General features: G+C 36.8%; 1 protein-coding gene across 1 annotated transcript; it reads right to left on the minus strand.

Moving 5' to 3' along the window:
* Positions 1-8205: 8205 nt before the first annotated feature.
* ca4b (carbonic anhydrase IV b) lies at positions 8206-11137 on the minus strand. The gene is made up of 7 exons (XM_052106605.1): positions 11032-11137; positions 10764-10928; positions 10432-10577; positions 10248-10340; positions 8876-8942; positions 8479-8642; positions 8206-8382 (listed from the first exon to the last, which is right to left on the minus strand). Exons 1-7 carry the CDS (start codon positions 11135-11137, stop codon positions 8206-8208), a joined length of 918 nt encoding a protein of 305 aa, XP_051962565.1.
* Between the last annotated feature and the right edge of the window lie 3397 nt (positions 11138-14534).

Raw genomic sequence — 14534 nt, forward strand, 5'->3', positions numbered from 1 at the left:
AGAGAGATTGATTGATTGATTGATTGATTGATTGATTGATTGATTGATTGATTGATTGATTGATTGATTGATTTACAGACAGCTGTCCGACACCTGTGTGTGTGTGTGTTTGTCTTTTTGGTTAAGTTTATAATTAAAATATTATTTATATTATCAAACCGGTTCTCGCCTCCTCCTTTCCATTAATCCCTTTACAGCATGCATCTGATCATATGACAAAAGATATTTTGCTGATATCACATGGAAATCTGCTGAGAAGAAAAACACATGTAAACAAAGGAACTATACATATGTACATCCTATATAAGCCTGTCATAAATTAAGGAGGGAAGAAGCCACAGGAGCTTTTCCCCCGGCTAGGTGGTACGAATAAATACTTTTGTAATCAGAACTTTGCTTCTCCAGAAATCTTTGACTCGACTGCACTTCGATTGCTGTTTTGAAGAAATCTACCACGACACTATCTAGAAAAATACACTTCAGAAAATTCCAAGTACAGCTCAAATTAACTAAATTAATTTAAACACGAACAAAAACCAATTTCTTAAATAAATTACCTGGATGTGAGGAGCACTTAGGACATACAACACTGTGTTGGCAATGTCGTCTGCTTGTAGGCACCATAAATAGGACATTTAAATATTTTTATGTTCTATAGAAGAAGAAAAATCACTATGTGTCCATACGTTAATACTTTAATAGGTGGCAGTAGCCCTTTCTGGGTTATGACGAAGGAGTCGGTAGGCAAACAGCATCTCCACAAATCCAGAAGATATTCACTATTACAGAAAGAGCATTCTTAGTGCAATAATAGTCTTTTGGACATGTTTTACCATAAATAATCATATTACTTAAATAAAATTTAAGCCCTCTGTGAGAGCAGTCACAGCATATTTGGTAGTAGTGTAAAAGTGCATATCAGCATTGTGCAAGACTCTGTGTCCACATGTGCTAAAACACATAATTTAATGTATTGACTGCTTTGGTGCCTGGTCACAGGCAGGAATATGAATCCAGGTAAAAATGTCCAATAAACATAATAAACATCTAATATTAATGATATGGCCATCATCAACATGTCAGTTCATCATGGACAATGACATTCACCTGCAAAATGTGACATTTTTGACAATATTGTGCATTTATCTCATGCATATTTAAACTCCCTGGTATTTTATTAATTTACTGTGTCAAATGTTAATATATGTACATGTGGCAGGGCAGAGGGCTGGGCCGGGTCATGATTCTACACACCCGGTCCCTTATCAGGCTAATCAAGCCTCCGAGAGGGATAAAGGCCGACTGCGGAGGATGGTGTGGGAGAGAGAGATCGTTTACGGACATGTCCGTGTGTGTGTTTGTCTTTTGTTTAAGATTCAACTTTAATGTCATTGTGCAGAGTACAGGGCCAATGAAATGCAGTTTTTCGCATATCCCAACTAAGCTGGGGTCAGAGCGTAGGGTCAGCCATAAAAAACAGCACCCCTGGAGCAGACAGGGTCAAGGGCCTTGCTCAAGGGCCCAACAGTGGTATCTTGACGGTGCTGGGGCTTGAACCCCCGACCTTTCAGTCAGTAACCCAGAGCCTTAACCGCTGAGCTACACTGGTGCCGAAATCCGGGAAGGAGGAGGGATACTCCGTAGTAGAGTTCTCGCCACTACCGTCCACCCCAACGGAGCAGCCGCGGCCATTTGTAGGGAGACGAGGAGCCCGGCTGCCTGGAAGCGGAGGAACGGCCGCCGACCGCGAGGAGAGAAGGGGCTCCTAACCGACCGCCAGGAGTGGTCAGGGCCACTGCCAGGGGCGGAGGAGTCCCCTACCAGCCGCTGAAAAGTGGCGGGGTATGAGACCATTGACCGCGAGCAGGGTGGGGCTCGCTGCCGACCGCCTGGAGCGGGAGAACCGCTGCCAGGGGCGGGGGAGACCCCTTCTGTTCCCCGAGAACGTGGCGGGGCGTTCCGTCTGCCAGGGGCTGGAGGACTGCCTCCGATCCGCCCGGAGAGGCGCGTCTGTCGTCCGTTAGAGGGTGGAGGAGTGGCCGAGGAACAAGCTACAGCGTATCGGAAAACTGGCGAGTAAGTGTTTTTTTTTCATCTCTCTCTCCTCTCTCTCTCTCACCACGTTGGCCTTTTCCCTCTCGTCTAAATTCAACAGTGTTTTATGGGGGTACTACACTGTTACAGGAAGCATTTATATTATTTCTGTTTCCCTCCCCTTGTCCCCTCCCTCATCCAGGTAGACGGGGATGACCTGCCGGCAGACGGGGCGAAAGGCACGCCCCTCCCCAGGGAAAGGGGGGGGGGGGAGGTGTACGTCATGCCGGGGGCTCCCCTGCCTGAGAGAACTAAATTTTGCGGCCGGTGCCATTCTTTCCAAAGATGTACGAGCAGCTTATTATGACTTCACATTCTCTCTATTCAGTGAGAGTTCAGGCACCTGCTCAGGAAATTGGCAGGGTTATGCACGGATTAAATTCTCAAGGAATCCGCTTCTCGCGTCCCCCACCATTGTGAGCCAGGAACGAGAGCGTGTCATCTCCTCTGAGGTTTCGCCTTGCTTTTACTGTTGTTCACAGCATTCCAGGGAACTGGCATGTCACAACACAGAAATTGAAGGTCCCTACATGTTACCTAGCAACTCTCTCACTTTCCTCACTGTCACAAACCAGTAACGAGTTTGCACCATGAGACTGGTCACTTCATTACTGGTCACTTGCTGTTGTTAGCCACAAGTGCCACAAGACTGACATTTTGCAACACAACGACATAAGACCCTCTAGGGAAACTGGGTAGAAAAAAAAATACATATGTGTCTCCAATGCAGTCCTCTCGCTTTCCCCACTATTGCGAGTCTGAACGATTGGGCGGCATGATGCAGGTCACTTTCAGTCCCTGTTTTACAGTTGTTGGCGCTGTGTCAGAATGCTGACACATGGGGGTTTAAGTCGTACATAGGAAACCTGAAAGGAGGGGAAAATATTCTGTGTAAGCGTGTCACACTACTTATTTCTTGTTGTTTAGAGACCAAGAGATGCAAACTCCCTTCACTCAAAGAATCCTGATGAAATTACGCTGTGCTCCAGTTTATATGCCACGATGAGGCAGAGTGTCAAATACCATCTGCCAAAAGATTGACGTTATTTTATAGCGCTTCAGAAATTGTCACTCCTGGGAGGAGGTTCCCTCTCATTCCCTCCTTTCAGGGAACCAAGTTTACACTCATAACCAGAACATTACACTGAGCAATGGTGAGATAATGTTACTTGTTATTGTAACTGTGAGCAACATTTCCAATCTAGAATGTAAATTTTAAGAAGTATAAGAACTAATTCCTTGAAAATTTTTAAGGACATCTTTATTGTTTACATGCAATACATGTCATTAGTGATTTCAAAAAGATTTCTAAAAGTGATAAGACAGTTGTGCAGCCAACAATTAACATTAGGACTTTCAGTAGCAGAAGCGACCAGACAACCTCCTGTGATAAAATCGCTGTCAGTGTTATAGATGCATAAACTGGAAGCTTGTTGTGTTTTCTGTGATTTACTTACATCTACAGTATCATAGTCCTCTAGCCACTGTTTTTTCCACATAATATGGGAGCTTGGAGAGCCAAACCACCATTATTGATGCACACATCAATGCCCTGATGTTGAACTTTGATTGAGGCAAACATGGATATTATCTCCTCCTCAAAAAATCCTGCATTGAGCCACATTCTAATCTCAGGTCATTTGGGGTCTTTTTGTAGACATTTGCACATTAACTAACTAAGTATAATAATTTAAATTGATTAAAGGTGCACTCAGTTATTTTGTATTTTATTTATTTATTTATTTTTTGGCTTTTGGTCAAACTTTTCAACAGAAAGAAATTTATATTTTTTGGAATATGTGTGAAATAATGAACACTAACATCAGATGAAGAAAAAAAAGCTGCTTTATTCTACACACTGCTGGGTGTACATTAATGAGTGCTGCCATTTATATGGTGTAGACAACAATAGCATTGAGAGAGTATGCAAAGTAAAAGCACAGGGGAGCTGCACAAAAAAAAAAATATGGCAGAGGCTATTTGCAAGTGTAAAGACCAACAATTTTTGTTTAAAGTTGCATTTATATCTCTCTAAATGCAAATAGTGTTTTTTATATTTACACTCCTAATTAAGTACATACATACAGTGTGGCATTACTGCAGTGTGTTTATTGTGTTTATTTAGGGTCCCAAAGACAACCTACACGAACCCATACCCCTGTAGCTCAGTAGCACCACCTAGAAGATGGGCATGTTCGGAGGGCTCTGTAGCACATCCCTTTTGAGCTGCATGCACCAAACTTTGTACATATAAGCTCCACCCAACAGGGAGTTGTCATTTTGGATTGTTTGAAAATTGCATGCTCTGGAATTTTAAATACTTCTCCTAGGTATTTCTTGTTACAGGAACCAAATGTGGGTGACATCATGCCAAGACATTGACGATGCTAAATAGCGAACAGATTTTATATGTACTGAACAGTGTTGCCATGGCTATGCGATAAATTAATGTCAAAAAATGGGAAAAAAGTAAGTGTCTCATATATTCTGCGTGCATCATGTGATTTACAACAAAATTGAGCCAAATGTTTGGCCTTGCGCATTGATCACATTGTGGGTCACGGTCGTAGTGCCACCAACTGGAAGATGGAAGTGTGTCACTTTTAACAGACTTTGAAATATCCCTCTTATGTTTCCTGAATTGCTTCAAAAAATTTGAATAATGTCAAGACAGTGCATATTTAAAATTATTAAGGGATTCTTGATATCTTAAATAGTGTTGCCATGGCAATGCATGAAATGTTACTATTTCTTTTTATGTATATTCACATGTTTTTGAAGTACTTGGCATGCTTGAATTTTCATGATATTTTGCACACACATCAGAGTGGTGGGCATTAGGCCTGGGCAAAAGTTAACACTTGAGCATGGCTGGGGACCTCTGTAGCCTCTGTTTGACAAAAGTGGTGGGGTTAGTTTCTTCTACGGTCACCTTGCTTCATATATCAAGCTGGACAACTTTCAATATTAAAGTTGTTTGCTCCACCCAACAGGAAGTTGGCCATTTTGGATTGAATGTGCATTTTATTTAATAAATAATAAATAACTGAATGGCACAAATGTGAAACAGGAAGTTCCTTATAGAATTTGAAGTGCTATTAATACAGTAGGCTATGAATCTGAAAATGGCAATATATGCTGAACACTTGTATGCTGAAAGTAAATGTTCATAAATGATTAGGGACTAATGGAAAGGAGGAGGTTTTGAGAACCGGCTTGACAATATAAATAATAGTTTAATATAAAACTGAAACAAAAAGACAAACACACAAAGGTGTTGGACAGCTGTCCATAAATCTCTCTCTCTTCTGGTCAGCCTTTATCCCTCTCTGAGGCTTGATTAGCCTGATTAGGGGCTGGGTGTGCGGAATCACGACCCGGCCCTGCCCTCCATCCTGTCAAACTGATATAAAAATGTCAATTTTGCAGATGTATGTAATATACAGAATATGACAAAAATTACCATTTTCATATATGTAACATGTTTTTTTTAAACACTTGTGGTATTTAAATGAGTACATGAATGCTCAAATCTATGAACTCTAATTGTATTTGTTCGTATATGGCCATATCAGGTTTAAATATCACACCATGTAACAGACCTAATTATTCAATCCTCATTTGTGTTTTTAGTAGGGCTGTCTATTTAACTCGTTAATTCAGTGCGATTAATTTTACAAAAAATAACGCATTAAAAACATTTGCTCAATTAATCGCATGCCCCCGTATAAGGAAGATTCCTGAGAAATGCAAGCTTGTAGTACCACCTGTTTACTCCAGAGGGCAGTAAGTGAAATTTCAGCTGTATGAGCAACGCTCAGTTTATACAGTGAAGAAAACACTTCAGTAGGCAGAACAACACAAACATTCGTTATGTTCTTGCGTTTAAAACACTCGAAAGAGCGCAAATGCAATCTTATGGATTTCAAGATGTGTTTAAAGATTGAGTATTAAACTATATTTAACTTGACACAGTGACCTAAACATTTTATGTTTATGACACAACACACCCGAGACGTCTGATGCAGATGTAAATTGACGGGTCCTTAAACAAGCCCTCATAATAAATCTCCAACTGATTGACAAATTCACTTGTGAAATGGATTGCTGTGAACTGAAAGCCAATGATTGACTTATGATCAATAATATGGTAGTAAACAATACATTGTATTCTAAAGCCGCTTTTTGTATTGTCTTATCAATGATTAACTCTTCTGCTACAGGAATGTAAAGCATTTTAATTATCTTAATATTTTTTTCATATATATATATATTTTTCTTGCATTCTCTTAGGCAGAAATTTTTTATACCAAATTAATTAAGGGTCTTCCAATATCCACAGGTTTCACCTAAATGTATGGTGTTTTTGTGTGCAAACTTTCTTCATGGCAATGTGACTGATTATATTGTGACAACCGGAAAAGGGAATTTCCTGGATATGTTGTAACTTTGGAATGGTGCCAGTCTGTCATAACGACGTTGTGGCAATGTTGTGGATCAATAGTTATTTGTTGGTAACCAGTTGGTAATTTTTGCTTTTAATAATTTTTCCATGGGCAGACATGTAGTATTCTAAAATTGTATGTCCCCATTTGCTCAACATTAATTTAGAGGCTGTTGTGAGTAGAAACAGTTGTTAGTATGAATAATGAATGCAGACTCAAAAGTTAATGTAACAATGCAACAATTATAATTGGCTTGGGATCGATGCCGTTTTCATGTATCGATAATCAGAGGATTTTCCTGATGATTATTTAAGTAATATCACACAAGCACAGTACTGTTGTGATTTGGCCGTAGGTAATTACAGCAGTGCTGATGTAGGGCCATATAGCACGATTGCGAGTGTGAAATTGCTTATATACAGCAGTTCAATGAACACGTAAATGTAATTTTTTGGGGAAAAAACCAAGTAAGGTCATAAAAACGCATTTGTTTTCCATTAAATGCAACCCAAATCGTTATTAAAGGACAGATTATTTACTATTGTCATTCCTGGATTATATATTTTGTATAAGTATCTTTAATGGAGCCTATACAATGTATTTAGGTACAAGTATGACTTTTTGTGGTTTGAATGCTTGAATGAAAGGCATATTCAAGGCTACATACAGATACATTTCATAATCAACGTCACCATTTCTAATCATTCAGTTTGCACAGTTAGACCAGTTTCATACACTTACCTGAGAACTCAACGTTACTTTGTTCATTCTTAAAGAAATACAAAAACTGAAGTGTGAAATTGCACCACTGAACGGAATTGCAAAAATAACCATTTGTTTAAAAAAGAAAATCTGAATATATCCCCTGTCTTGTTGTGAACAAACAAACAGATAGTGCTGTCCCCAACTCACGCCATTGGTTGAATCAATTTTATTGTGTCAGCATGGATGGAGCAGGTTTTCGTCTCTGTACGTCTCTGTACGTCTCTGTACGTCTCTGTACGTCTCTGTACGTCTCTGTACGTCTCTGTACGTCTCTGTACGTCTCTGTACGTCTCTGTACGTCTCTGTACGTCTCTGTACGTCTCTGTACGTCTCTGTCTCGGATGGTCTACAGACAATTCCTTGGACTTCATGGCTTGGTTTGTGCTCTGACATGCACTGTTTACTGTGGGACCTTATATAGACAGGTGTGTGCCTTTCCAAATCATGTCCAATCAACTGAATTTACCACAGGTGGACTCAAGTTGTAGAAACATCTCAAGGATGATCAGTGGAAACAGGATGCACCTGAGCTCAATTTTGAGTGTCATGGCAAAGGCTGTGAATACTGTACATGTCTTATGAATACTTATGTACATGTACATAAATTTTTTTATTTTTAATAAATTTGCAAAGATTTCAAACAAAGTTCTTTCAAGTTGTCATTATGGTTGTTTTTTTATTTTTGTAGAATTTTGAGGAAAATAATGAATGTAATCTATTTTGGAATAAGGCTGTAACATAACAAAATGTGGAAAAAGTGAAGCACTGTGAATATTTTCCGGATGCACTGTACACAATGATTGAACAATTTTATTCGACTTAACTTAATTTATTAATGAATTATATATAAAAATGCTTCTGAGCAAATTTCCCAATAGATAACTGATGCATACTCCATCAATCAGACTGTGAGAACAGAGAGGGTTGTGAAAACAGAGCTGACCAATAAGGTAGTGCTAACACAAACAACAACACTCATGGAGTAATACACCTCACGTCCATTCCGGGGCTGAACGGGTCGGTACGTGTCCACCATGGCAGTTTCATTGTCAAACTGCAGACTTGAAAATGCAGTTAGCTGTAAGACAAAAATGAGACAACACATTTGGCCGACTGTGTGATATTCTTGCATGCTCAATATGTTTTTCAATCCTTTGTTCGTATCATAAACTACCTGATCCTTGCTGAGTGGTATGGTTTCTTCAAATATAGTCCAGACAACAGCTTCAGAACAGTTTGGTGTGGTGAGGGATCCCTGGTAGCGAAAGTACCGCCCCAAGGTATCATGAGAGGGAATCAACATGTCTAATGACATTGCATCAATTGTTGCATTGGTGCCTGAAAATAGAGTTTTCATAGTTTGTTATAAAGTTCCCATTCTCTAACACAGTCTGTCTAAATAGCCTGTCTGGGTAATATTACATCATATAACTTGTCCTCCCATTTATTAGACATATAATGACCTGTTTGACTATATTTAGCACTGTTTTATATCATAAAATAAACTTTACCCAGAACTAATCAAATAAAAAATGTATTAACCTTTGTATGTAGGTAAATAAAAGTCTTACCAGGGAGTTTAATACTGATAAGAGAATTTATGATGGAGTCATATTTCTTATTGGCACTTTCTGATTCCTGTAAAATATGACCAAACAATGAGAAGCGGTTGTAGCTGTATCAAACTGAACATGCAATTTAATAATAAAATAATTGTACGTGTCTGTGCGTGTTTATCAGTGTTGGGTGTAACCTGATTACAAAGTAATAAGTTATCTTATTACTTTTTATTCAAACAGAAATGTAAGTCATTGCTTTTTAAATTTGTTTAATCATATTACAGTTTCTGACTTTCAATTAAGTTAATTGCGTTTAAGTACTTGGGTTACACATTTCCTAAATAATATTTGTAACGCAGTTCAATGGAAAGGAGGAGGCGAGAACCGGCTTGCTAATATAAAACAATAAATATAATATAAAACAAAAGACAAACACAAACACATGACGGACATGTCCGTAATGATCTCTCTCTCCCGCACCATCCTCCGCAGTCGGCCTTTATCCCTCTCTGAGGCTTAATTAGCCTGATAAGGGACCGGGTGTGTATAATCACGACCCAGCCCCGCCCTCCGCCCTTTCACAATATTATTTAAGAAGAATACATGGAAAATAAGAATTCTGCTCATATTTATGTCTGTTTGCTTTTCTGTGAACTGATGTCACTAAAAAGGTATTGGTTTAAATGTGTGGTTCTAAGAATATGACTTGAGTGCAACTATGAACGAGGACAAAATATAGATATTTTTTATTAGTTTAGCAAAGCTTGCGTTACTTTTTAGTTTAAAAAGTAACGCAAAAGTAATGTGATTACTTTTCCCATAGACAATACGTTTTGTAATCTGCTTACAATTTTAAAGAAGTGATTAGTAATTTGTAATGAATTACTTTTATTAGAAATTAAGCCAATGGTCTTTGCTTTTTGAATGGCCGAAGTGCCCCTAGTGGCTGAAACCGGAACTACAGTTATGTGCTTATGCAAACTGTGTTCTTTCACTTATTTTATTCATGCAATGATCTAATCAGCCAATTGTGTTGTAGCAATGCAATGCATAAAATCATTCAGATACTGGTCAGGAGCATCAGTTAATGTTCACATCAACCATCAGAATGGGGAAAAATGTGATCTCAGTGATTCCGTAGTGCCCGGCGGCCTGGTTTGAGTATTTGTGTAACTGCTGATCTTCTTGGATTTTCACGCACAACAGTATCTAGAATTTACTCAGAATGTTGCCAAAAACTAAAAACATCCAATGAGTGGCAGTTCTGCAGATCGAAATGCCTTGTTGATGAGATGGCAGAATAGCATCTCAGAATGCACAACACGTTGAAACTTTAATGGTCCTAATAAAGTGCTCAATGAGTGTATGTTGAATTTGTTTTTACCTTGTAAAAAAATCCAAGAACAGCCACTCCAAAAGGGTCCCCAATTGCCTCTTGCAGAGAATTAAACTGTTCTTTTATATGGACAATGTGAAGCTGTGAAAGTTAGATGCATGCTTAGCTCCTTATTGATACACAATTGAATACTGTATAACCTGTCAGAATCTCTAATACAGTGGTCTAATACCTCCATAGGATATTGCTCTCCATCTAAAGTATGTTCTGATCCAGGTCCACCATTCTTGCCCCAGTGCAGGTGAAATTGCAGGGCTTTGTAAGCAGTTCCTAAGTCGGCCTCAGTGATTATTGCAGTGATTGGCAGATCACCTTGCACTAAAGTTAGTAAATCATGCTTAAACTTCATAACACTGCTCTACAAAAAAAACAAAAACTTGAAAATATTGTCTATAAAATTACATTACATGTCTATTAATATCCAGCTTCCCAAATGGTTAAATGTCCTTTACCAGGCATAGTTTTAGTATGGAACAGCATCATATTGAGCATTAGTCAACTTACATGTATGCCCATTGTTCTTAATGGTTCCACTGAATGCCTGTTGGTAGCCTGTAAACTGAACTGGGGTCAGGCGATTGTCTGGGAGAACTTGTTTTGTTACAATGTTAATGGGTGACTGTTTTTTCTCTCCACAGGTTATAATTACGTCTGCCCATTCATCCGGTCCTATACAACAAAATGTTTATGTTATTTCTGCGTGCATCATATTTTTCATGTAATTTTGTATACTGTATATTGTATATTGTATTAAATGATGCACAATACATACCTTTGCATGTGTTGTTGCAAGCTACCTGAGATTGATAGCACCAGTCTGAAAACAAGTATATGACCAAGTTACTAACTGGAAACTCTAATTTGTTGTCACAATGCATTATTAATAAACAGTGTTAGGTGTAATGCATTACTAAGTAATTAATTACTGTAATAAAATTACTTTTTCATTGAAAAAATTCAAGTAAGGGATTACTCTGAATTGTTCAGTAATTTAATTACAGTTACTTCTGATGTAATTGCCATAAATACTGTATAGACTATAGAACAATTCTATATAAAACAAAAGTGAATTTAAAATCGAAATTTAACATCTAATGTTAAAATGTATGTTTTCTAATTTAATGCTGCCCCCTTAATTTCTTTGGCAAAAGATTGAATTGATTTTATATTATTTATTTGAAAGAATTAAAAGAACAGTTTCACGTCTGTAGTTTTCATCTGGTCAAGGTTGTTAAGCTTTTTAGAAAGTAATTAGTATAAGTAATGCAAATACTTTTAAGTAATAAGTACAGTAATCGAATTACACTGTAGAAGATGTCATTAGTTATTAATGACTTTTTTAGTGTTAATTACCCAGCACTGTTAATAAAGACCTTTGATCACACATATATATAATTCTGATTAAGATAAAGATGTTTTTTAGTGCAGCCACAGATCATTTGAAAGACTAAAAGCAATGTTTGCTAAAATTTGCATGTTGTGCTCTCAGGACAGGGATTTGATCTACTTCAACAGTAAAAGGCTTAATAACAGTAAATCTGTGTTTCTCATTTGAAACAATGCAACATTTTAAGCAAAATATTTTGTCCACCTACCTACACTTGTATCAACGCTGCCAAAAATAAGGAGTAGAATGGAAAAACAGAACATGTTCATCCTTAACGGTTTATTTGCAATGAAATATTCCACCGGACTTATCACTAGTTCAGCTGAAAAACACGGGAATGTATTTTATGATTGTATACCTTGGTGGCACATTTCATAACAGCACTTACTCAGTGACCCCTCCTTTCACATTTTATAGACAAATGCAATGGCGCTTAAAACCTGGTGATCATTGAACTTATGTTTGTATAAGAATGTGCTTGCAGATATTGGTTAATTGTGTTTTCAATGTATTCATGGAAATATATAAGTCAGGTTAAAAATCACAGAACATTAGCTACATAGAATTTACTCACACAATACTGTGTACAGAGGGAAAAGGAAGAAATATTAAACACAAACTTTTACCAATTGTCTCACTTTGGTTGAACTTACCCTAGCCTATGCTTTGTATTTTTATATACATAAACGCAAAACTTGTTTCAGGGTGTAGGAACAATGTGATAAGTGGTGTGGGACACATTAAGGCATTACTACTGATTACATATTGATTATATATTAAAAAATATAATAGTTGATATACCCCTTCTTGAGATATGATGTCTGGGAACCAACCTGTAACCTTTATGAGCATCCTAGACCCACTGGTCATGGTAAACATATTACTGAGCTGGCATTATTCAAATGCAAAACCCCATGTAAACACCATGTTAAAACACTATGTGAGGAGTGTAAGATATATATAAGATAAGATAAATATATATATATATCTTGCTAATATAATTTGTTATATCTATGTTATAAAAGTTAATGTGTCACTCTGGAATACTTTAATCTAGTACATATTATTAAAAAGATCTCCACCCAGAGCAAACGTTTTTTTTTTTTTCAGCTAACATCTTCCATCTTAATGGTTAACATCGTTGCCAACATGGTAAAAGTAAACATTGAAAACAGTCAAAATAAATATAAAATTTGGTAAAATTTACAATAAGGTTCCATTTGTTAACATTAGTTAACATGAACTAACAATGAACAATTGTATTTTTTAAAAACTAACATTAACAAAGATTAATAAATGCTGACAAAAAATATTGTCCATTCTTAGTTAATGATATCTAATGCATTAACTAATGTTAACAAATAGAACATTATTGTAAAATGTTAACGAAAATGTAGTAAACAAAGTTACATTTATACACTTATGCCTTCATAAATGTATTGATACATAGATATGCAGCATAATGTAACAGAAATACACACTCAAAAAATACATGTAAGATTTACGCATTTCTGTTTCAGTAATCTTTAATAATATACAATTAAAAAATGACATATTTTATGTTTTATTCATTTTATTTTATTTAAAAATTACACAATTGAATTTTGTTATGAAATTTAAATGAGTAAATCTTAAAAGTTGGCTAAAATATTTTTTGAGTGCACTTGTAGGTTATCTTTCCATATATGAGATGGGACAGTTTTAGTCTCTAATCTGTCCAATTTACAGTTAGTAACAGTAAGTATCATAGTTGTTAGTTACAAAAGTTGTGCCACCTAGTGGTAACTCTAGGTTAAAATATCTAGTGGTCACACAACTTAAAACAAATCTGAACATGCTGCTACAAAAGAGATTATATAATAAATACAAAAGCAAATATATCATTCAAATAAATGAAATCATATGTTGACAATGGTTGAAGACAAAAAAAGATCATAAAATATGTTCTTTATCCTTCAAATGTGTGTATATTTTCCATTATGCTGGCACAATTTGTTTTGATGTCTCTAGAATGTGATTTAGGAACAATAAAAGTGTTTAATCAGTTCCTCCTGCATCTTAAAGCAAAATAAGATAATCGAATTGACACTAATCTAAACATGGCTGGATAATACCCATCATTTCTAGTGTGTTTATTTCAGGATTTGATCCAATGTTGTGCATAAATAGGTGTAGGCCTATTACACAAGTCCAGACTCAACCCCTCCCTTATGCTTCATTGGTTGAAGTGTGAGAAAAGGTTTTACAGGTCTGACACCGACACAGTTGTAAAGGACAATAAAGTTCATGTTAGAGCTGATAACAAATTATTTTACATCAGTGTATTACTCAATGAGGGTTTTGTGTCTTTGATTAAAAGGAAGCAAAAATCTCCTTTAGATTTGACCTTTAGATAAAACCTCCATCTTCCACAAGCTCTGACGCCATGCATCAGATACATTTGACGAATATGCAAATGTAGACTTTACTGACGCTTTGATACAAAGTTATTAATTTACCTAGTTAAGATTCTTGTTAGGATGTCCATAAATGATGTTTGACTTGCTTAAGTATTTTTTCTAAGAAGATTATCTTTGTACATCACAGAGATGTCTCCCCACAGCCCCAACTTCCTTTTCTGTTTGACAAACAAGAGTTTGAGATTTGTGTTGTCTAGACAACCATTTAGTGTACATCGTGTTCGGGGAAATTCTGCTGAGACGAGACAGTCACCTCCTGTTTATCAAAGTCCCATAAACTCAGGGGAGTCTGACAAGTGTCTGAATTCTAGCTTCTAACAAAAGTAGGACCAAAAAAGAGAGTTTTTTTCTCAGCTTGTCTTTAATTGCATTTTGATAAACATTGGATTTCACAGTTGATAGGTTCAGTGCAATACGCGAGTGGTGGTG

This window comes from Xyrauchen texanus, chromosome 36, assembly GCF_025860055.1.
Source record: "Xyrauchen texanus isolate HMW12.3.18 chromosome 36, RBS_HiC_50CHRs, whole genome shotgun sequence".
NCBI classification, from domain to species: Eukaryota; Metazoa; Chordata; class Actinopteri; order Cypriniformes; family Catostomidae; genus Xyrauchen; species Xyrauchen texanus.